Genomic DNA, 24436 nt, shown 5'->3' with positions numbered 1-24436 from the left:
CGATGTGGAAGAGGTCCTCTCAGACACAGTACTGGTGGACAGACTCTGAGTGGATCCTGTTGAAAGTGTTGATTCAGAGGTCTGCGTGGAATGGGGGGCTGTTAGTGTTGAATGTGTGCTGAAAGGCCTACTTTGAGCTGAAGATGGAATCTCTGTCACTAAACTTGTTTGGCTCCCTGCACTGTGGGATGACGCAGAATAGGAAGTAACTTCTGAGAATGTAGCACTGGATCCAGATGTCGATGTGAGTGTGGAGGACTCTTCTGTAGTGGAGGTCGTCACAGCAGTCTTCGCAGCACTCTGTGAAGTGGAAAAGGAGGATGTGGTCCTAGAAGGCTCAGTAGCAGAAGATTGCTCCAGTGTGGTTGCAGAAATGCTGGTGAATGCTGTTGTTGAGTACTGGGGTAATGAGGAATGGGTAAAAGGTGTTTTCGAATAATTAGTAGAAGGCATAGCAGTAGATGGAAAGCTTGTTGTTGAACTCTCCATCACATTGGAGGACTCTGGTGTATAGGGCCTAGATGTGGATCCAGAAGAATCGGTCTCTGCGGCAGAAGTTGAGGAAGATGTCCTAAAAGTACTGCTAGCATGCTCTGACGTGGAAAGAGAGGATATGGTGCTGAAAGATTCAGTAGGGGAAGACAGCTCTGGCGTGCTTCCAGAAAACCTTGTGAATGCAGTTGTTGAGTACAATGGTGAGGATGATTCAGTGAGAGGTCTTGTTGAATAAATAAGAGAAGGAATAGCAGAAGATGTGAAGCTTGCTGTTGAAGTCTCTGTCACTTTGGAGGACTCTGGCGAAGGGGACATAGATGTGGATGCAGAGGGCATGGTGTCCGAGGCAGAGGAGGAGGATTGAGGTACCAATGTCTCGGTCGATGCTCTTTCTTGTGTACCGGTGAGTGACATTGTTGTAAAGGGTGACACTGATGTCTGAGAAGAAAAGGATTCTTGAGTTGAAGCAGGTTCAGAGAATGCGCTAGAATGTGATGAAACTGTAGGGGTGGTTTCTGTGACAGTGGAAAATTCTGGACGGCTTGTAGAACTTGAAGGGGTCATTTCAGAAAGAGGACTGCTGGACTGACTTTCTGTTGATTCACTGAAGACTGTGGTTCCGGAAGCTAAGCTGGTTGGAAGCGTCGTCAGTTGAGATTGGGTGCTAAAAGAAGTAAAGGGTGCAGTCGAGTGGAATCGTGTCACTGCGCTTGTTTCGGTAATTGTGCTGGGGGAGGATGGAGTGGTGGAAATCTCTTTTGAGACATGGGTACTGGATGAAGAAGCCGATGTGAGTGTTGATGGCTCTTCTTTCAGAGTTGTAGAGATAAAAGGATAAGTACTGCTCTCTGAGGTGGCAAAGGAAGTTACCAATGAAGACCTTTCAGTAGTAAAAGGTCCCTTCGGTGTGCTTTCTGTAAAGCTCGTGATTGAGGTGGTTAAAGGTACTGGGGAGGATGACGCACTGAGTGAGGATGTTGAAAAACTGCTGGTAGGACTAACAGGTGGCAATATCTCTGTGGCATGGGAGAACTCTGATGTGCTAAAGAGGACTGTGGAGCTGGAAGCACTGGGTTTTGAGACAGAGGCTGTGGAGAAGGGTGCAGATGTGCCTCTGGAAGCCGTTTCTTCAGTACCAGTGACTGTAGATAAGGAAACTGGTATTGTAGATGTCTGTGAAGTCAAGGATTCCATTGATGTCGCACTTTCAGAGGGGGTGCTGAAATGGGATGAAGCTGTAAGTGTTGTTCCCGTAGTGCGGGATGGCTCCTGAGTATTTGTCGATGTGGAAGAGGTCCTCTCAGACACAGTGCTGGTGGACAGACTCTGAGTGGATCCTGTTGAAAGTGTTGATTCAGAGGTCTGCGTGGAATGGGGGGCTGTTAGTGTTGAATGTGTGCTGAAAGGCCTACTTTGAGCTGAAGATGGAATCTCTGTCACTAAACTTGTTTGGCTCCCTGCACTCTGGGATGACGCAGAATAGGAAGTAACTTCTGAGAATGTAGCACTGGATCCAGATGTCGATGTGAGTGTGGAGGACTCTTCTGTAGTGGAGGTCGTCACAGCAGTCTTCGCAGCACTCTGTGAAGTGGAAAAGGAGGATGTGGTCCTAGAAGGCTCAGTAGCAGATGATTGCTCCAGTGTGGTTGCAAAAATGCTGGTGAATGCTGTTGTTGAGTACTGGGGTAATGAGGAATGGGTAAAAGGTGTTTTCGAATAATTAGTAGAAGGCATAGCAGTAGATGGAAAGCTTGTTGTTGAACTCTCCATCACATTGGAGGACTCTGGTGTATAGGGCCTAGATGTGGATCCAGAAGAATTGGTCTCTGCGGCAGAAGTTGAGGAAGATGTCCTAAAAGTACTGCTAGCATGCTCTGACGTGGAAAGAGAGGATATGGTGCTGAAAGATTCAGTAGGGAAAGACAGCTCTGGCGTGCTTCCAGAAAACCTTGTGAATGCAGTTGTTGAGTACAATGGTGAGGATGATTCAGTGAGAGGTCTTGTTGAATAAATAAGAGAAGGAATAGCAGGAGATGTGAAGCTTGCTGTTGAAGTCTCTGTCACTTTGGAGGACTCTGGCGAAGGGGACATAGATGTGGATGCAGAGGGCATGGTGTCCGAGGCAGAGGAGGAGGATTGAGGTACCAATGTCTCGGTCGATGCTCTTTCTTGTGTACCGGTGAGTGACATTGTTGTAAAGGGTGACACTGATGTCTGAGAAGAAAAGGATTCTTGAGTTGAAGCAGGTTCAGAGAATGCGCTAGAATGTGATGAAACTGTAGGGGTGGTTTCTGTGACAGTGGAAAATTCTGGACGGCTTGAAGAACTTGAAGGGGTCATTTCAGAAAGAGGACTGCTGGACTGACTTTCTGTTGATTCACTGAAGACTGTGGTTCCGGAAGCTAAGCTGGTTGGAAGCGTCGTCAGTTGAGATTGTGTGCTAAAAGAAGTAAAGGGTGCAGTTGAGTGGAATCGTGTCACTGCGCTTGTTTCGGTAATTGTGCTGGGGGAGGATGGAGTGGTGGAAATCTCTTTTGAGACATGGGTACTGGATGAAGAAGCCGATGTGAGTGTTGATGGCTCTTCTTTCAGAGTTGTAGAGATAAAAGGATAAGTACTGCTCTCTGAGGTGGCAAAGGAAGTTACCAATGAAGACCTTTCAGTAGTAAAAGGTCCCTTCGGTGTGCTTTCTGTAAAGCTCGTGATTGAGGTGGTTAAAGGTACTGGGGAGGATGACGCACTGAGTGAGGATGTTGAAAAACTGCTGGTAGGACTAACAGGTGGCAATATCTCTGTGGCATGGGAGAACTCTGATGTGCTAAAGAGGACTGTGGAGCTGGAAGCACTGGGTTTTGAGACAGAGGCTGTGGAGAAGGGTGCAGATGTGCCTCTGGAAGCCGTTTCTTCAGTACCAGTGACTGTAGATAAGGAAACTGGTATTGTAGATGTCTGTGAAGTCAAGGATTCCATTGATGTCGCACTTTCAGAGGGGGTGATGAAATGGGATGAAGCTGTAAGTGTTGTTCCCGTAGTGCGGGATGGCTCCTGAGTATTTGTCGATGTGGAAGAGGTCCTCTCAGACACAGTGTTGGTGGACAGACTCTGAGTGGATCCTGTTGAAAGTGTTGATTCAGAGGTCTGCGTGGAATGGGTGGCTGTTAGTGTTGAATGTGTGCTGAAAGGCCTACTTTGAGCTGAAGATGGAATCTCTGTCACTAAACTTGTTTGGCTCCCTGCACTGTGGGATGACGCAGAATAGGAAGTAACTTCTGAGAATGTAGCACTGGATCCAGATGTCGATGTGAGTGTGGAGGACTCTTCTGTAGTGGAGGTCGTCACAGCAGTCTTCGCAGCACTCTTTGAAGTGGAAAAGGAGGATGTGGTTCTTGAAGGCTCAGTAGCAGAAGATTGCTCCAGTGTGGTTGCAGAAATGCTGGTGAATGCTGTTGTTGAGTACTGGGGTAATGAGGAATGGGTAAAAGGTGTTTTCGAATAATTAGTAGAAGGCATAGCAGTAGATGGAAAGCTTGTTGTTGAACTCTCCATCACATTGGAGGACTCTGGTGTATAGGGCCTAGATGTGGATCCAGAAGAATTGGTCTCTGCGGCAGAAGTTGAGGAAGATGTCCTAAAAGTACTGCTAGCATGCTCTGACGTGGAAAGAGAGGATATGGTGCTGAAAGATTCAGTAGGGAAAGACAGCTCTGGCGTGCTTCCAGAAAACCTTGTGAATGCAGTTGTTGAGTACAATGGTGAGGATGATTCAGTGAGAGGTCTTGTTGAATAAATAAGAGAAGGAATAGCAGGAGATGTGAAGCTTGCTGTTGAAGTCTCTGTCACTTTGGAGGACTCTGGCGAAGGGGACATAGATGTGGATGCAGAGGGCATGGTGTCCGAGGCAGAGGAGGAGGATTGAGGTACCAATGTCTCGGTCGATGCTCTTTCTTGTGTACCGGTGAGTGACATTGTTGTAAAGGGTGACACTGATGTCTGAGAAGAAAAGGATTCTTGAATTGAAGCAGGTTCAGAGAATGCGCTAGAATGTGATGAAACAGTAGGGGTGGTTTCTGTGACAGTGGAAAATTCTGGACGGCTTGAAGAACTTGAAGGGGTCATTTCAGAAAGAGGACTGCTGGACTGACTTTCTGTTGATTCACTGAAGACTGTGGTTCCGGAAGCTAAGCTGGTTGGAAGCGTCGTCAGTTGAGATTGTGTGCTAAAAGAAGTAAAGGGCGTAGTCGAGTGGAATCGTGTCACTGCGCTTGTTTCGGTAATTGTGCTGGGGGAGGATGGAGTGGTGGAAATCTCTTTTGAGACATGGGTACTGGATGAAGAAGCCGATGTGAGTGTTGATGGCTCTTCTTTCAGAGTTGTAGAGATAAAAGGATAAGTACTGCTCTCTGAGGTGGCAAAGGAAGTTACCAATGAAGACCTTTCAGTAGTAAAAGGTCCCTTCGGTGTGCTTTCTGTAAAGCTCGTGATTGAGGTGGTTAAAGGTACTGGGGAGGATGACGCACTGAGTGAGGATGTTGAAAAACTGCTGGTAGGACTAACAGGTGGCAATATCTCTGTGGCATGGGAGAACTCTGATGTGCTAAAGAGGACTGTGGAGCTGGAAGCACTGGGTTTTGAGACAGAGGCTGTGGAGAAGGGTGCAGATGTGCCTCTGGAAGCCGTTTCTTCAGTACCAGTGACTGTAGATAAGGAAACTGGTATTGTAGATGTCTGTGAAGTCAAGGATTCCATTGATGTCGCACTTTCAGAGGGGGTGCTGAAATGGGATGAAGCTGTAAGTGTTGTTCCCGTAGTGCGGGATGGCTCCTGAGTATTTGTCGATGTGGAAGAGGTCCTCTCAGACACAGTGCTGGTGGACAGACTCTGAGTGGATCCTGTTGAAAGTGTTGATTCAGAGGTCTGCGTGGAATGGGGGGCTGTTAGTGTTGAATGTGTGCTGAAAGGCCTACTTTGAGCTGAAGATGGAATCTCTGTCACTAAACTTGTTTGACTCCCTGCACTGTGGGATGACGCAGAATAGGAAGTAACTTCTGAGAATGTAGCACTGGATCCAGATGTCGCTGTGAGTGTGGAGGACTCTTCTGTAGTGGAGGTCGTCACAGCAGTCTTCGCAGCACTCTGTGAAGTGGAAAAGGAGGATGTGGTCCTAGAAGGCTCAGTAGCAGAAGATTGCTCCAGTGTGGTTGCAGAAATGCTGGTGAATGCTGTTGTTGAGTACTGGGGTAATGAGGAATGGGTAAAAGGTGTTTTCGAATAATTAGTAAAAGGCATAGCAGTAGATGGAAAGCTTGTTGTTGAACTCTCCATCACATTGGAGGACTCTGGTGTATAGGGCCTAGATGTGGATCCAGAAGAATTGGTCTCTGCGTCAGAAGTTGAGGAAGATGTCCTAAAAATACTACTAGCATGCTCTGACGTGGAAAGAGAGGATATGGTGCTGAAAGATTCAGTAGGGGAAGACAGCTCTGGCGTGCTTCCAGAAAACCTTGTGAATGCAGTTGTTGAGTACAATGGTGAGGATGATTCAGTGAGAGGTCTTGTTGAATAAATAAGAGAAGGAATAGCAGAAGATGTGAAGCTTGCTGTTGAAGTCTCTGTCACTTTGGAGGACTCTGGCGAAGGGGACATAGATGTGGATGCAGAGGGCATGGTGTCCGAGGCAGAGGAGGAGGATTGAGGTACCAATGTCTCAGTCGATGCTCTTTCTTGTGTACCGGTGAGTGACATTGTTGTAAAGGGTGACACTGATGTCTGAGAAGAAAAGGATTCTTGAATTGAAGCAGGTTCAGAGAATGCGCTAGAATGTGATGAAACTGTAGGGGTGGTTTCTGTGACAGTGGAAAATTCTGGACGGCTTGAAGAACTTGAAGGGGTCATTTCAGAAAGAGGACTGCTGGACTGACTTTCTGTTGATTCACTGAAGACTGTGGTTCCGGAAGCTAAGCTGGTTGGAAGCGTCGTCAGTTGAGATTGTGTGCTAAAAGAAGTAAAGGGCGTAGTCGAGTGGAATCGTGTCACTGCGCTTGTTTCGGTAATTGTGCTGGGGGAGGATGGAGTGGTGGAAATCTCTTTTGAGACATGGGTACTGGATGAAGAAGCCGATGTGAGTGTTGATGGCTCTTCTTTCAGAGTTGTAGAGATAAAAGGATAAGTACTGCTCTCTGAGGTGGCAAAGGAAGTTACCAATGAAGACCTTTCAGTAGTAAAAGGTCCCTTCGGTGTGCTTTCTGTAAAGCTCGTGATTGAGGTGGTTAAAGGTACTGGGGAGGATGACGCACTGAGTGAGGATGTTGAAAAACTGCTGGTAGGACTAACAGGTGGCAATATCTCTGTGGCATGGGAGAACTCTGATGTGCTAAAGAGGACTGTGGAGCTGGAAGCACTGGGTGTTGAGACAGAGGCTGTGGAGAAGGGTGCAGATGTGCCTCTGGAAGCCGTTTCTTCAGTACCAGTGACTGTAGATAAGGAAACTGGTATTGTAGATGTCTGTGAAGTCAAGGATTCCATTGATGTCGCACTTTCAGAGGGGGTGATGAAATGGGATGAAGCTGTAAGTGTTGTTCCCGTAGTGCGGGATGGCTCCTGAGTATTTGTCGATGTGGAAGAGGTCCTCTCAGACACAGTGCTGGTGGACAGACTCTGAGTGGATCCTGTTGAAAGTGTTGATTCAGAGGTCTGCGTGGAATGGGTGGCTGTTAGTGTTGAATGTGTGCTGAAAGGCCTACTTTGAGCTGAAGATGGAATCTCTGTCACTAAACTTGTTTGGCTCCCTGCACTGTGGGATGACGCAGAATAGGAAGTAACTTCTGAGAATGTAGCACTGGATCCAGATGTCGATGTGAGTGTGGAGGACTCTTCTGTAGTGGAGGTCGTCACAGCAGTCTTCGCAGCACTCTGTGAAGTGGAAAAGGAGGATGTGGTCCTAGAAGGCTCAGTAGCAGAAGATTGCTCCAGTGTGGTTGCAGAAATGCTGGTGAATGCTGTTGTTGAGTACTGGGGTAATGAGGAATGGGTAAAAGGTGTTTTTGAATAATTAGTAGAAGGCATAGTAGTAGATGGAAAGCTTGTTGTTGAACTCTCCATCACATTGGAGGACTCTGGTGTATAGGGCCTAGATGTGGATCCAGAAGAATTGGTCTCTGCGGCAGAAGTTGAGGAAGATGTCCTAAAAGTACTGCTAGCATGCTCTGACGTGGAAAGAGAGGATATGGTGCTGAAAGATTCAGTAGGGGAAGACAGCTCTGGCGTGCTTCCAGAAAACCTTGTGAATGCAGTTGTTGAGTACAATGGTGAGGATGATTCAGTGAGAGGTCTTGTTGAATAAATAAGAGAAGGAAGAGCAGAAGATGTGAAGCTTGCTGTTGAAGTCTCTGTCACTTTGGAGGACTCTGGCGAAGGGGACATAGATGTGGATGCAGAGGGCATGGTGTCCGAGGCAGAGGAGGAGGATTGAGGTACCAATGTCTCGGTCGATGCTCTTTCTTGTGTACCGGTGAGTGACATTGTTGTAAAGGGTGACACTGATGTCTGAGAAGAAAAGGATTCTTGAGTTGAAGCAGGTTCAGAGAATGCGCTAGAATGTGATGAAACTGTAGGGGTGGTATCTGTGACAGTGGAAAATTCTGGTCGGCTTGAAGAACTTGAAGGGGTCATTTCAGAAAGAGGACTGTTGGACTGACTTTCTGTTGATTCACTGAAGACTGTGGTTCCGGAAGCTAAGCTGGTTGGAAGCGTCGTCAGTTGAGATTGTGTGCTAAAAGAAGTAAAGGGCGCAGTCGAGTGGAATCGTGTCACTGCGCTTGTTTCGGTAATTGTGCTGGGGGAGGATGGAGTGGTGGAAATCTCTTTTGAGACATGGGTACTGGATGAAGAAGCCGATGTGAGTGTTGATGGCTCTTCTTTCAGAGTTGTAGAGATAAAAGGATAAGTACTGCTCTCTGAGGTGGCAAAGGAAGTTACCAATGAAGACCTTTCAGTAGTAAAAGGTCCCTTCGGTGTGCTTTCTGTAAAGCTCGTGATTGAGGTGGTTAAAGGTACTGGGGAGGATGACGCACTGAGTGAGGATGTTGAAAAACTGCTGGTAGGACTAACAGGTGGCAATATCTCTGTGGCATGGGAGAACTCTGATGTGCTAAAGAGGACTGTGGAGCTGGAAGCACTGGGTTTTGAGACAGAGGCTGTGGAGAAGGGTGCAGATGTGCCTCTGGAAGCCGTTTCTTCAGTACCAGTGACTGTAGATAAGGAAACTGGTATTGTAGATGTCTGTGAAGTCAAGGATTCCATTGATGTCGCACTTTCAGAGGGGGTGCTGAAATGGGATGAAGCTGTAAGTGTTGTTCCCGTAGTGCGGGTTGGCTCCTGAGAATTTGTCGATGTGGAAGAGGTCCTCTCAGACACAGTACTGGTGGACAGACTCTGAGTGGATCCTGTTGAAAGTGTTGATTCAGAGGTCTGCGTGGAATGGGGGGCTGTTAGTGTTGAATGTGTGCTGAAAGGCCTACTTTGAGCTGAAGATGGAATCTCTGTCACTAAACTTGTTTGGCTCCCTGCACTGTGGGATGACGCAGAATAGGAAGTAACTTCTGAGAATGTAGCACTGGATCCAGATGTCGATGTGAGTGTGGAGGACTCTTCTGTAGTGGAGGTCGTCACAGCAGTCTTCGCAGCACTCTGTGAAGTGGAAAAGGAGGATGTGGTCCTAGAAGGCTCAGTAGCAGAAGATTGCTCCAGTGTGGTTGCAGAAATGCTGGTGAATGCTGTTGTTGAGTACTGGGGTAATGAGGAATGGGTAAAAGGTGTTTTCGAATAATTAGTAGAAGGCATAGCAGTAGATGGAAAGCTTGTTGTTGAACTCTCCATCACATTGGAGGACTCTGGTGTATAGGGCCTAGATGTGGATCCAGAAGAATCGGTCTCTGCGGCAGAAGTTGAGGAAGATGTCCTAAAAGTACTGCTAGCATGCTCTGACGTGGAAAGAGAGGATATGGTGCTGAAAGATTCAGTAGGGGAAGACAGCTCTGGCGTGCTTCCAGAAAACCTTGTGAATGCAGTTGTTGAGTACAATGGTGAGGATGATTCAGTGAAAGGTCTTGTTGAATAAATAAGAGAAGGAATAGCAGAAGATGTGAAGCTTGCTGTTGAAGTCTCTGTCACTTTGGAGGACTCTGGCGAAGGGGACATAGATGTGGATGCAGAGGGCATGGTGTCCGAGGCAGAGGAGGAGGATTGAGGTACCAATGTCTCGGTCGATGCTCTTTCTTGTGTACCGGTGAGTGACATTGTTGTAAAGGGTGACACTGATGTCTGAGAAGAAAAGGATTCTTGAGTTGAAGCAGGTTCAGAGAATGCGCTAGAATGTGATGAAACTGTAGGGGTGGTTTCTGTGACAGTGGAAAATTCTGGACGGCTTGAAGAACTTGAAGGGGTCATTTCAGAAAGAGGACTGCTGGACTGACTTTCTGTTGATTCACTGAAGACTGTGGTTCCGGAAGCTAAGCTGGTTGGAAGCGTCGTCAGTTGAGATTGGGTGCTAAAAGAAGTAAAGGGTGCAGTCGAGTGGAATCGTGTCACTGCGCTTGTTTCGGTAATTGTGCTGGGGGAGGATGGAGTGGTGGAAATCTCTTTTGAGACATGGGTACTGGATGAAGAAGCCGATGTGAGTGTTGATGGCTCTTCTTTCAGAGTTGTAGAGATAAAAGGATAAGTACTGCTCTCTGAGGTGGCAAAGGAAGTTACCAATGAAGACCTTTCAGTAGTAAAAGGTCCCTTCGGTGTGCTTTCTGTAAAGCTCGTGATTGAGGTGGTTAAAGGTACTGGGGAGGATGACGCACTGAGTGAGGATGTTGAAAAACTGCTGGTAGGACTAACAGGTGGCAATATCTCTGTGGCATGGGAGAACTCTGATGTGCTAAAGAGGACTGTGGAGCTGGAAGCACTGGGTTTTGAGACAGAGGCTGTGGAGAAGGGTGCAGATGTGCCTCTGGAAGCCGTTTCTTCAGTACCAGTGACTGTAGATAAGGAAACTGGTATTGTAGATGTCTGTGAAGTCAAGGATTCCATTGATGTCGCACTTTCAGAGGGGGTGCTGAAATGGGATGAAGCTGTAAGTGTTGTTCCCGTAGTGCGGGATGGCTCCTGAGTATTTGTCGATGTGGAAGAGGTCCTCTCAGACACAGTGCTGGTGGACAGACTCTGAGTGGATCCTGTTGAAAGTGTTGATTCAGAGGTCTGCGTGGAATGGGGGGCTGTTAGTGTTGAATGTGTGCTGAAAGGCCTACTTTGAGCTGAAGATGGAATCTCTGTCACTAAACTTGTTTGGCTCCCTGCACTCTGGGATGACGCAGAATAGGAAGTAACTTCTGAGAATGTAGCACTGGATCCAGATGTCGATGTGAGTGTGGAGGACTCTTCTGTAGTGGAGGTCGTCACAGCAGTCTTCGCAGCACTCTGTGAAGTGGAAAAGGAGGATGTGGTCCTAGAAGGCTCAGTAGCAGATGATTGCTCCAGTGTGGTTGCAAAAATGCTGGTGAATGCTGTTGTTGAGTACTGGGGTAATGAGGAATGGGTAAAAGGTGTTTTCGAATAATTAGTAGAAGGCATAGCAGTAGATGGAAAGCTTGTTGTTGAACTCTCCATCACATTGGAGGACTCTGGTGTATAGGGCCTAGATGTGGATCCAGAAGAATTGGTCTCTGCGGCAGAAGTTGAGGAAGATGTCCTAAAAGTACTGCTAGCATGCTCTGACGTGGAAAGAGAGGATATGGTGCTGAAAGATTCAGTAGGGAAAGACAGCTCTGGCGTGCTTCCAGAAAACCTTGTGAATGCAGTTGTTGAGTACAATGGTGAGGATGATTCAGTGAGAGGTCTTGTTGAATAAATAAGAGAAGGAATAGCAGGAGATGTGAAGCTTGCTGTTGAAGTCTCTGTCACTTTGGAGGACTCTGGCGAAGGGGACATAGATGTGGATGCAGAGGGCATGGTGTCCGAGGCAGAGGAGGAGGATTGAGGTACCAATGTCTCGGTCGATGCTCTTTCTTGTGTACCGGTGAGTGACATTGTTGTAAAGGGTGACACTGATGTCTGAGAAGAAAAGGATTCTTGAGTTGAAGCAGGTTCAGAGAATGCGCTAGAATGTGATGAAACTGTAGGGGTGGTTTCTGTGACAGTGGAAAATTCTGGACGGCTTGAAGAACTTGAAGGGGTCATTTCAGAAAGAGGACTGCTGGACTGACTTTCTGTTGATTCACTGAAGACTGTGGTTCCGGAAGCTAAGCTGGTTGGAAGCGTCGTCAGTTGAGATTGTGTGCTAAAAGAAGTAAAGGGTGCAGTTGAGTGGAATCGTGTCACTGCGCTTGTTTCGGTAATTGTGCTGGGGGAGGATGGAGTGGTGGAAATCTCTTTTGAGACATGGGTACTGGATGAAGAAGCCGATGTGAGTGTTGATGGCTCTTCTTTCAGAGTTGTAGAGATAAAAGGATAAGTACTGCTCTCTGAGGTGGCAAAGGAAGTTACCAATGAAGACCTTTCAGTAGTAAAAGGTCCCTTCGGTGTGCTTTCTGTAAAGCTCGTGATTGAGGTGGTTAAAGGTACTGGGGAGGATGACGCACTGAGTGAGGATGTTGAAAAACTGCTGGTAGGACTAACAGGTGGCAATATCTCTGTGGCATGGGAGAACTCTGATGTGCTAAAGAGGACTGTGGAGCTGGAAGCACTGGGTTTTGAGACAGAGGCTGTGGAGAAGGGTGCAGATGTGCCTCTGGAAGCCGTTTCTTCAGTACCAGTGACTGTAGATAAGGAAACTGGTATTGTAGATGTCTGTGAAGTCAAGGATTCCATTGATGTCGCACTTTCAGAGGGGGTGATGAAATGGGATGAAGCTGTAAGTGTTGTTCCCGTAGTGCGGGATGGCTCCTGAGTATTTGTCGATGTGGAAGAGGTCCTCTCAGACACAGTGTTGGTGGACAGACTCTGAGTGGATCCTGTTGAAAGTGTTGATTCAGAGGTCTGCGTGGAATGGGTGGCTGTTAGTGTTGAATGTGTGCTGAAAGGCCTACTTTGAGCTGAAGATGGAATCTCTGTCACTAAACTTGTTTGGCTCCCTGCACTGTGGGATGACGCAGAATAGGAAGTAACTTCTGAGAATGTAGCACTGGATCCAGATGTCGATGTGAGTGTGGAGGACTCTTCTGTAGTGGAGGTCGTCACAGCAGTCTTCGCAGCACTCTTTGAAGTGGAAAAGGAGGATGTGGTTCTTGAAGGCTCAGTAGCAGAAGATTGCTCCAGTGTGGTTGCAGAAATGCTGGTGAATGCTGTTGTTGAGTACTGGGGTAATGAGGAATGGGTAAAAGGTGTTTTCGAATAATTAGTAGAAGGCATAGCAGTAGATGGAAAGCTTGTTGTTGAACTCTCCATCACATTGGAGGACTCTGGTGTATAGGGCCTAGATGTGGATCCAGAAGAATTGGTCTCTGCGGCAGAAGTTGAGGAAGATGTCCTAAAAGTACTGCTAGCATGCTCTGACGTGGAAAGAGAGGATATGGTGCTGAAAGATTCAGTAGGGAAAGACAGCTCTGGCGTGCTTCCAGAAAACCTTGTGAATGCAGTTGTTGAGTACAATGGTGAGGATGATTCAGTGAGAGGTCTTGTTGAATAAATAAGAGAAGGAATAGCAGGAGATGTGAAGCTTGCTGTTGAAGTCTCTGTCACTTTGGAGGACTCTGGCGAAGGGGACATAGATGTGGATGCAGAGGGCATGGTGTCCGAGGCAGAGGAGGAGGATTGAGGTACCAATGTCTCGGTCGATGCTCTTTCTTGTGTACCGGTGAGTGACATTGTTGTAAAGGGTGACACTGATGTCTGAGAAGAAAAGGATTCTTGAATTGAAGCAGGTTCAGAGAATGCGCTAGAATGTGATGAAACAGTAGGGGTGGTTTCTGTGACAGTGGAAAATTCTGGACGGCTTGAAGAACTTGAAGGGGTCATTTCAGAAAGAGGACTGCTGGACTGACTTTCTGTTGATTCACTGAAGACTGTGGTTCCGGAAGCTAAGCTGGTTGGAAGCGTCGTCAGTTGAGATTGTGTGCTAAAAGAAGTAAAGGGCGTAGTCGAGTGGAATCGTGTCACTGCGCTTGTTTCGGTAATTGTGCTGGGGGAGGATGGAGTGGTGGAAATCTCTTTTGAGACATGGGTACTGGATGAAGAAGCCGATGTGAGTGTTGATGGCTCTTCTTTCAGAGTTGTAGAGATAAAAGGATAAGTACTGCTCTCTGAGGTGGCAAAGGAAGTTACCAATGAAGACCTTTCAGTAGTAAAAGGTCCCTTCGGTGTGCTTTCTGTAAAGCTCGTGATTGAGGTGGTTAAAGGTACTGGGGAGGATGACGCACTGAGTGAGGATGTTGAAAAACTGCTGGTAGGACTAACAGGTGGCAATATCTCTGTGGCATGGGAGAACTCTGATGTGCTAAAGAGGACTGTGGAGCTGGAAGCACTGGGTTTTGAGACAGAGGCTGTGGAGAAGGGTGCAGATGTGCCTCTGGAAGCCGTTTCTTCAGTACCAGTGATTGTAGATAAGGAAACTGGTATTGAAGATGTCTGTGAAGTCAAGGATTCCATTGATGTCGCACTTTCAGAGGGGGTGCTGAAATGGGATGAAGCTGTAAGTGTTGTTCCCGTAGTGCGGGATGGCTCCTGAGTATTTGTCGATGTGGAAGAGGTCCTCTCAGACACAGTGCTGGTGGACAGACTCTGAGTGGATCCTGTTGAAAGTGTTGATTCAGAGGTCTGCGTGGAATGGGGGGCTGTTAGTGTTGAATGTGTGCTGAAAGGCCTACTTTGAGCTGAAGATGGAATCTCTGTCACTAAACTTGTTTGACTCCCTGCACTGTGGGATGACGCAGAATAGGAAGTAACTTCTGAGAATGTAGCACTGGATCCAGATGTCGCTGTGAGTGTGGAGGACTCTTCTGTAGTGGAGGTCGTCACAGCAGTCTTCGCAGCACTCTGTGAAGTGGAAAAGGAGGATGTGGTCCTAGAAGGCTCAGTAGCAGAAGATTGCTCCAGTGTGGTTGCAGAAATGCTGGTGAATGCTGTTGTTGAGTACTGGGGTAATGAGGAATGGGTAAAAGGTGTTTTCGAATAATTAGTAAAAGGCATAGCAGTAGATGGAAAGCTTGTTGTTGAACTCTCCATCACATTGGAGGACTCTGGTGTATAGGGCCTAGATGTGGATCCAGAAGAATTGGTCTCTGCGTCAGAAGTTGAGGAAGATGTCCTAAAAATACTACTAGCATGCTCTGACGTGGAAAGAGAGGATATGGTGCTGAAAGATTCAGTAGGGGAAGACAGCTCTGGCGTGCTTCCAGAAAACCTTGTGAATGCAGTTGTTGAGTACAATGGTGAGGATGATTCAGTGAGAGGTCTTGTTGAATAAATAAGAGAAGGAATAGCAGAAGATGTGAAGCTTGCTGTTGAAGTCTCTGTCACTTTGGAGGACTCTGGCGAAGGGGACATAGATGTGGATGCAGAGGGCATGGTGTCCGAGGCAGAGGAGGAGGATTGAGGTACCAATGTCTCAGTCGATGCTCTTTCTTGTGTACCGGTGAGTGACATTGTTGTAAAGGGTGACACTGATGTCTGAGAAGAAAAGGATTCTTGAATTGAAGCAGGTTCAGAGAATGCGCTAGAATGTGATGAAACTGTAGGGGTGGTTTCTGTGACAGTGGAAAATTCTGGACGGCTTGAAGAACTTGAAGGGGTCATTTCAGAAAGAGGACTGCTGGACTGACTTTCTGTTGATTCACTGAAGACTGTGGTTCCGGAAGCTAAGCTGGTTGGAAGCGTCGTCAGTTGAGATTGTGTGCTAAAAGAAGTAAAGGGCGTAGTCGAGTGGAATCGTGTCACTGCGCTTGTTTCGGTAATTGTGCTGGGGGAGGATGGAGTGGTGGAAATCTCTTTTGAGACATGGGTACTGGATGAAGAAGCCGATGTGAGTGTTGATGGCTCTTCTTTCAGAGTTGTAGAGATAAAAGGATAAGTACTGCTCTCTGAGGTGGCAAAGGAAGTTACCAATGAAGACCTTTCAGTAGTAAAAGGTCCCTTCGGTGTGCTTTCTGTAAAGCTCGTGATTGAGGTGGTTAAAGGTACTGGGGAGGATGACGCACTGAGTGAGGATGTTGAAAAACTGCTGGTAGGACTAACAGGTGGCAATATCTCTGTGGCATGGGAGAACTCTGATGTGCTAAAGAGGACTGTGGAGCTGGAAGCACTGGGTTTTGAGACAGAGGCTGTGGAGAAGGGTGCAGATGTGCCTCTGGAAGCCGTTTCTTCAGTACCAGTGACTGTAGATAAGGAAACTGGTATTGTAGATGTCTGTGAAGTCAAGGATTCCATTGATGTCGCACTTTCAGAGGGGGTGATGAAATGGGATGAAGCTGTAAGTGTTGTTCCCGTAGTGCGGGATGGCTCCTGAGTATTTGTCGATGTGGAAGAGGTCCTCTCAGACACAGTGCTGGTGGACAGACTCTGAGTGGATCCTGTTGAAAGTGTTGATTCAGAGGTCTGCGTGGAATGGGGGGCTGTTAGTGTTGAATGTGTGCTGAAAGGCCTACTTTGAGCTGAAGATGGAATCTCTGTCACTAAACTTGTTTGGCTCCCTGCACTGTGGGATGACGCAGAATAGGAAGTAACTTCTGAGAATGTAGCACTGGATCCAGATGTCGATGTGAGTGTGGAGGACTCTTCTGTAGTGGAGGTCGTCACAGCAGTCTTCGCAGCACTCTGTGAAGTGGAAAAGGAGGATGTGGTCCTAGAAGGCTCAGTAGCAGAAGATTGCTCCAGTGTGGTTGCAGAAATGCTGGTGAATGCTGTTGTTGAGTACTGGGGTAATGAGGAATGGGTAAAAGGTGTTTTTGAATAATTAGTAGAAGGCATAGTAGTAGATGGAAAGCTTGTTGTTGAACTCTCCATCACATTGGAGGACTCTGGTGTATAGGGCCTAGATGTGGATCCAGAAGAATTGGTCTCTGCGGCAGAAGTTGAGGAAGATGTCCTAAAAGTACTGCTAGCATGCTCTGACGTGGAAAGAGAGGATATGGTGCTGAAAGATTCAGTAGGGGAAGACAGCTCTGGCGTGCTTCCAGAAAACCTTGTGAATGCAGTTGTTGAGTACAATGGTGAGGATGATTCAGTGAGAGGTCTTGTTGAATAAATAAGAGAAGGAATAGCAGAAGATGTGAAGCTTGCTGTTGAAGTCTCTGTCACTTTGGAGGACTCTGGCGAAGGGGACATAGATGTGGATGCAGAGGGCATGGTGTCCGAGGCAGAGGAGGAGGATTGAGGTACCAATGTCTCGGTCGATGCTCTTTCTTGTGTACCGGTGAGTGACATTGTTGTAAAGGGTGACACTGATGTCTGAGAAGAAAAGGATTCTTGAGTTGAAGCAGGTTCAGAGAATGCGCTAGAATGTGATGAAACTGTAGGGGTGGTTTCTGTGACAGTGGAAAATTCTGGACGGCTTGAAGAACTTGAAGGGGTCATTTCAGAAAGAGGACTGCTGGACTGACTTTCTGTTGATTCACTGAAGACTGTGGTTCCGGAAGCTAAGCTGGTTGGAAGCGTCGTCAGTTGAGATTGTGTGCTAAAAGAAGTAAAGGGTGCAGTTGAGTGGAATCGTGTCACTGCGCTTGTTTCGGTAATTGTGCTGGGGGAGGATGGAGTGGTGGAAATCTCTTTTGAGACATGGGTACTGGATGAAGAAGCCGATGTGAGTGTTGATGGCTCTTCTTTCAGAGTTGTAGAGATAAAAGGATAAGTACTGCTCTCTGAGGTGGCAAAGGAAGTTACCAATGAAGACCTTTCAGTAGTAAAAGGTCCCTTCGGTGTGCTTTCTGTAAAGCTCGTGATTGAGGTGGTTAAAGGTACTGGGGAGGATGACGCACTGAGTGAGGATGTTGAAAAACTGCTGGTAGGACTAATAGGTGGCAATATCTCTGTGGCATGGGAGAACTCTGATGTGCTAAAGAGGACTGTGGAGCTGGAAGCACTGGGTTTTGAGACAGAGGCTGTGGAGAAGGGTGCAGATGTGCCTCTGGAAGCCGTTTCTTCAGTACCAGTGACTGTAGATAAGGAAACTGGTATTGTAGATGTCTGTGAAGTCAAGGATTCCATTGATGTCGCACTTTCAGAGGGGGTGATGAAATGGGATGAAGCTGTAAGTGTTGTTCCCGTAGTGCGGGATGGCTCCTGAGTATTTGTCGATGTGGAAGAGGTCCTCTCAGACACAGTGTTGGTGGACAGACTCTGAGTGGATCCTGTTGAAAGTGTTGATTCAGAGGTCTGCGTGGAATGGGTGGCTGTTAGTGTTGAATGTGTGCTGAAAGGCCTACTTTGAGCTGAAGATGGAATCTCTGTCACTAAACTTGTTTGGCTCCCTGCACTGTGGGATGACGCAGAATAGGAAGTAACTTCTGAGAATGTAGCACTGGATCCAGATGTCGATGTGAGTGTGGAGGACTCTTCTGTAGTGGAGGTCGTCACAGCAGTCTTCGCAGCACTCTTTGAAGTGGAAAAGGAGGATGTGGTTCTTGAAGGCTCAGTAGCAGAAGATTGCTCCAGTGTGGTTGCAGAAATGCTGGTGAATGCTGTTGTTGAGTACTGGGGTAATGAGGAATGGGTAAAAGGTGTTTTCGAATAATTAGTAGAAGGCATAGCAGTAGATGGAAAGCTTGTTGTTGAACTCTCCATCACATTGGAGGACTCTGGTGTATAGGGCCTAGATGTGGATCCAGAAGAATTGGTCTCTGCGGCAGAAGTTGAGGAAGATTTCCTAAAAGTACTGCTAGCATGCTCTGACGTGGAAAGAGAGGATATGGTGCTGAAAGATTCAGTAGGGGAAGACAGCTCTGGCGTGCTTCCAGAAAACCTTGTGAATGCAGTTGTTGAGTACAATGGTGAGGATGATTCAGTGAGAGGTCTTGTTGAATAAATAAGAGAAGGAATAGCAGAAGATGTGAAGCTTGCTGTTGAAGTCTCTGTCACTTTGGAGGACTCTGGCGAAGGGGACATAGATGTGGATGCAGAGGGCATGGTGTCCGAGGCAGTGGAGGAGTATTGAGGTACCAATGTCTCGGTCGATGCTCTTTCTTGTGTACCGGTGAGTGACATTGTTGTAAAGGGTGACACTGATGTCTGAGAAGAAAAGGATTCTTGAGTTGAAGCAGGTTCAGAGAATGCGCTAGAATGTGATGAAACTGTAGGGGTGGTTTCTGTGACAGTGGAAAATTCTGGACGGCTTGAAGAACTTGAAGGGGTCATTTCAGAAAGAGGACTGCTGGACTGACTTTCTGTTGATTCACTGAAGACTGTGGTTCCGGAAGCTAAGCTGGTTGGAAGCGTCGTCAGTTGAGATTGTGTGCTAAAAGAAGTAAAGGGCGTAGTCGAGTGGAATCGTGTCACTGCGCTTGTTTCGGTAATTGTGCTGGGGGAGGATGGAGTGGTGGAAATCTCTTTTGAGACATGGGTACTGGATGAAGAAGCCGATGTGAGTGTTGATGGCTCTTCTTTCAGAGTTGTAGAGATAAAAGGATAAGTACTGCTCTCTGAGGTGGCAAAGGAAGTTACCAATGAAGACCTTTCAGTGGTAAAAGGTCCCTCTGGTGTGCTTTTTATAAGGCTGTTGTGTGAGTTGGTTAACGTTATTGGGTTGGATGATGCATTTAGTGGCATCGTTGCAATTGTGGTGGCTGTAATAAGGGATGGTGAAATGTCATTGACATTGTTCGTTGTGATAAAAGCCTTCGTACTTAAAGCTGATAGAAAGTCAGAAGGTTTTGCAGTTTCTGTCCCTGTAGTTCTCTCTGAGTTGCTCTCTGGTAACATTTTAACTGTGCTTGTCGATTGTATAGGTGAGGGTGCTTTATTCAGATGCGTTGTTGGATAAATTTTGAAATCCTTAGAAGTGTAGGGCAATGCAAAAGTTTGTGAACTGGATTTTTCGTTCGTCTCTGTGAATTTGGAAACAGTCGAGAAGTTTCCTGAGACAGGTGTTGTTAGTTGTGCACTTGCTGAAGAATCTGGTGGTGATGGATGAGTAGCTGCAGTTGTTCTATTGAAGGCTGAATTTGATGTTGAAGAGGAGACATGGCTGACCTCATTTGAAGCGGAGGTTTTAGTGTTCTGGGTTGCTGTGCTATTTGCTGAAAGAAGAGAAAAGCTTTGTTCAGATCATTTACTTATGCTTTGAGAAGTGTGAACAGATTCTTTTATTAAACCAAGTGAATCAGTAAACGTATAGCAGGGGTGTCAAAGTCACTCCTTGTGGGCCGCAATCCAGTTGTGTTTTCAGGATTTCCCCAATGAATTTGCATGAGATCTATTAGCATACAATGAAAGCAGTGCATGCAAATAGATCGGATGTATATTCATTGAGGAAATTCTGAAAACCTGACTGGATTGCGGCCCTCGAGGAGGGACTTTGACACCCCTGACGTATAGTTTATTGGGTGGTAAGTGCTAGTGCATGGTGCTGTAATTTTGCAGTTTGTGCCCAGTAAAATGCTTTTTGTGTTACGATGCATGGCAAGGGTGGAGAGTAGAGAGTTGCACGGGGACAGAAATCCCACCCATCCCCACCCGTCCCCGTCAGGATCCTCTCCGTCCCCACCCATCCCCGCAAGGAATTACCTCCATCCCCGCCCGTCCCCATAAAAAGCAGCAATTACTTCTGACAGGATCATCAATTCCACAGTTTCTTTTGTGTTTGCGCTGCTGTTTTCCTTGTGGAATCTCTTTGGTGGAATCCTTTTTTTTGTTTTTTGTTCAGGTAATTAACTTATAAACCCCCTCTTTTACTAAGGTTGACGTGTCCATTATATTATATGGACGAACCCTGCTTTCAAAGCCTTCCATCCCTGTGGGAGTCCCGTTGGCTAGAGGGGTGTCCCCGTGGGAGTCCCGTGGGCCAGAGGGGGGTCCCCGTGGGTGTCCCGTGGGTTGGGGGGATTCCCGCGGTCCCCGTTCCCGTGCAGACCTCTAGTGGAGAGTGGGCATGGAATGTGTTTGGCAATTAACGCACTTCACTTCCACTTTCTAAAGAGCAGTTAACGTAGGTCCCCTTACTGCTTCCAAAATAGGAGACCCTATAGTCCTAATTGTATAAAAAGCATCAAGGTTCTTGGCATTGAGGAGCGCAATTGTCAATCATCAGATAGGCACCATTTATAGAATCAACTATGGAACGAACTTCCTCTTATGTCCTGGTCCTTTTCAACTTTTTCGTAAATCTTTAAAAACTATTTTATTTGCCAAACTCTTCGGAATCCAGGCATATTAATATTTTCTGATTGTTACTTTTTCCGGTATTTTTTTTAGTTACTGTTAACCGGGTCGAGCTCCCTTCTGGCCGAAGACCCGGTATGCAAAGCTAAGTTTTCGTTTGGTTTAGTTTTAGGGCTCCTTTTATCAAGGCGCACTACTGGGGTTAGCGCGTCAGACATTTCATCACGCGCTAACCCCCGCGGCAAACCTAACAACTAATACTTCGTCAATGGAGGCGTTAGCGACACGCGCGGCAGGCGGTTGAAGCGCAGTATTCCGCGCGTTAACCGCCTACTTCACCTTGATAAAAGGAGCCCTTAGTTTTTATAGAATCTGGACCTAAGTGGTTCCGTGTAAACTGTTTACACGTACCGAATGTTAATTTGAATATCCTTGCACAACCTGTAGTAGAAAATGGTGGGAATGTTGCCAGTAGATGCCACACTTAACCTCCCCCACGCTGAATGCCGGTCACCACACCATTTCACTACAAATAAAGTAAAATTCTGGAATCTTTTTGGGACACACCACTAGTAATAATAATAACTTTATTTTTCTATACCGCCAACACCCAAAAAGTTCTAGGCGGTTCACAGAATAAGAAAGACTGGACATTCCAGTGATAATACAAAGCAATCAGAAAGGCAATACAATATTTCAATAATGAAAAAAAATACAATATGAAACTATAACATAGTTATCAATCAAGAACAAATGTTTTGAACAAATAGGTCTTAACTGATTTTCTTTTTTTTTTTTTTTAGTTCAATATTTTTATTGAGTTTTATGAAAAAATACAAGAAGCAGTCCAAATACAAGACATCAGAACAAAAACACTTAGTAGAGCAAATATTCAGCTACAGTCTGCAATAGAAGAACCAAAACATTCTAAAAGATCCAGAGTACTGGAACTGCTTGTGAAAAAATAATAGAAGATAGGAGAGAAAAATAGAGGGAAGAGAGAGGAAGAAGAAGAAGATGAAGATAAAGGTAAAGAAGAAGAAGACAGGAGTGTCTATGAAACAGAATGAACATAAGAATCCAAGAATCTCCAAGGTGATTTACATCGCATCAAAAGTGTTGAATCGGATCATCTAACCGTAATTGGACTTTACCTGCTTGATAAGCCAAAGATCGATCAAAGTAATTTTTATAACGGCAATTTTTAGGATTAGGAAAAGTGAATAGACCAGAACGTCAAAAAGATCTAGTCGAACAGGACACTTCAAAACGAGACACTGTGCCAAATGGAGAAATGTTCAGACTTAGTGAATTTACGCTGCTATCAAGTTACTGGGCAAATTCCTTTAAAACTGGTCTATCACTACCTCCACTCTGCCTATATCCTTTTACAGGTACCAAAGAAAGCTAAATATTGTCCTTTGTTTCTTCTGTGTATTAAGGTTTTGCACGTATAAAACATTATATCTTTTACTTAATCTTGGATTTCAAATGATGAGGACTTGAGTGAGATTTAAGACAATCTTTTTTCTTTCATATATTATATATTAAGCTTGAATTATTTTCTTTATTCTTGAATTTTGCTTTCTGTACAAGTATATACTTGATTGTTATATTTGAAAATTTATAAATAAAAAAAACCACATTATATCTCAGACATATTGCCTTAAATGTTGGAGCCGTCTGCCCTTGACAATGGAAGCGATGGAGGGTGAAAACGACTTGCCTACCATGGGTCTGATTTGCACATTTGTCAACCTAGTATACATTTGTCTCTTTGGTTTTCTTTTTTTTTTTTTAATGTATTTCAGATTTCATTTAAAATTTGGCAAAATTTTATAAAATGTTTATCTGGTAAGCATTTGGATGTTGATTTTAACTGTTCCTATGCATGTTCAAATATTTTTAGATCCCTGGCAGCTGGGGGTACGCCAATATACATCCTTGTCAGGTCAGTGTGAATTGCCTCTTATCTTGGATACTTAAAAGATACAAAAATAGAAATTCACATTAATTACCAGTTCTTTTTGGCATTGCTGCTATTTTTTTTTTTTTTTTGTATCTTTTAAGCACCTTCTGCAGCCTTCAGAGATTTTGATTAGGGATCTTATCTTGGATACTGCAATAAATCTTAATACACAACCACGACGGACTCCTAAGTCCTCATTGCCTCCCTCGGTTTGTCATCGCTTTTATTGTGTGCCTGATGGTGTTTGCAAAGACCAATCTCCGTTTCTAGTTCATCAAAATTATCGCATGACCATTAATACAAAAAAATAGAAAAGTGGTCGTTAGGCTAGCGGTAATAAGAGCCTTAGTGCACCGGAAAGATACCGCACTAAAGCCACTTTTTACCACAGCTGCTAAAGGGCTGTAATAAAGAATGACACATGGACAAATTTGTCTCCGCAGTAGCTCAATTTCTCTGTCCTGTCCCCACGAGTTTTGTCACTATCCCTGTCCCTGCTCCATTCCTGTTAGCTCTGCCTTAACCGCACAAGCCTCGAACACTTATGATTTAAAAATGCTTGAGGCTTGTGCAGACTAGGACAGAGCTTAGGCATTGGTGGAAAGAGGCATTATGACATCACAATCTGAGCTCTAGAATGTTGTTACTTATGATTTTAAAGTGTTTGAGGCTTGTGCAGACGAGGACAGAGCTTAGGCATTGGTGGAAAGAGGCATTATGACATCACAATCTGAGCCCTAGAATGTTGCTACTTAGGATGTTAAAGTGTCTGAGGCTTGTGCGGATGAGGACGGAGCTTAGGCATTGGTGGAATGAGGCATTATGACATCACAATCTGAGCTCTAGAATGTTGCTACTTAGGATTTGAAAGTGTTTGAAGCTTGTGCAGATGAGGACAGAGCTTGCAGGAATGAGGCAGGGACAGGAAAAGAACTCGCCAGGATGGGACGGGAAAATGAGTTTCCGCAGGGATAGGGAAAAATTTGTCACCATGTCATTCTCTAAAATCATGCACAATTTGAAAGCATACAAAACAATCCCTGTATAGTAGTTAAAGCTCTTCAAAAGAGATCTGAATGTGTCCAGGGCTGCTCAGACACCCTTTTTTTTTTTTTTTGGTTTACCACAATAGAAATAAAATATGTGGACTGACTATTGCTAGATTTATTCAGCCTGGGATTTTTGCAGAATTATGGTTTAAAATATTGGCAGTATTAAAGAACTAATCCTCTCCCCCACAGACACACAAAACCATTTAATTAAACAATTAGAGGCAGCTTCCTTAATCAGATAAATTCAGTAATGAGTGGTGAAATGTGCACAGTGATCGTATTTACCTGTTGCTGTAATCCCATTTTGGCACTGAAAAAATAAAACACCCCAAACAATGGCACAAAACCTCCAGCACATCCGTTTAAAAGTCATCATTTTAAGTCACCTTTGGCTCCAATTAGCGTTAATCATCAGGACTGTCAACCGGGCAGGGTTTCATTATCCCAAAAGCCGGCGATTGCGCTCAAGCTCTCTATACTGGCACCAAAAAGTTATTCCCTGCAAAAGACGCAGGAGGCATTTTTGACAAATCCCTTGTGCAAGACTCCCAAGCACATACGGCGAAAGGAAATAACTCCCCCCGAGCGATGAGGACGCCCCTTCCCTCCTTCTGCACTTGGGCGCTCTTGCTAA

General features: G+C 45.7%; 1 protein-coding gene across 1 annotated transcript; it reads right to left on the bottom strand.

Annotated features, from left to right (window-relative positions):
* On the bottom strand, positions 1 to 24390 carry LOC117349222 (serine-rich adhesin for platelets-like; the record flags this gene model as incomplete). The annotated part of the gene is made up of 2 exons (XM_033922417.1): positions 24088 to 24390; positions 1 to 19700 (listed from the first exon to the last, which is right to left on the bottom strand). Coding segments are annotated over exons 1-2 (19791 nt in total), but the record flags the coding sequence as incomplete, so codon positions are not given.
* Between the last annotated feature and the right edge of the window lie 46 nt (positions 24391 to 24436).

This window comes from Geotrypetes seraphini, chromosome 15 (genome assembly GCF_902459505.1).
Source record: "Geotrypetes seraphini chromosome 15, aGeoSer1.1, whole genome shotgun sequence".
NCBI lineage: Eukaryota > Metazoa > Chordata > Amphibia > Gymnophiona > Dermophiidae > Geotrypetes > Geotrypetes seraphini.
This window is presented reverse-complemented; position numbering and strand designations above follow the sequence as displayed.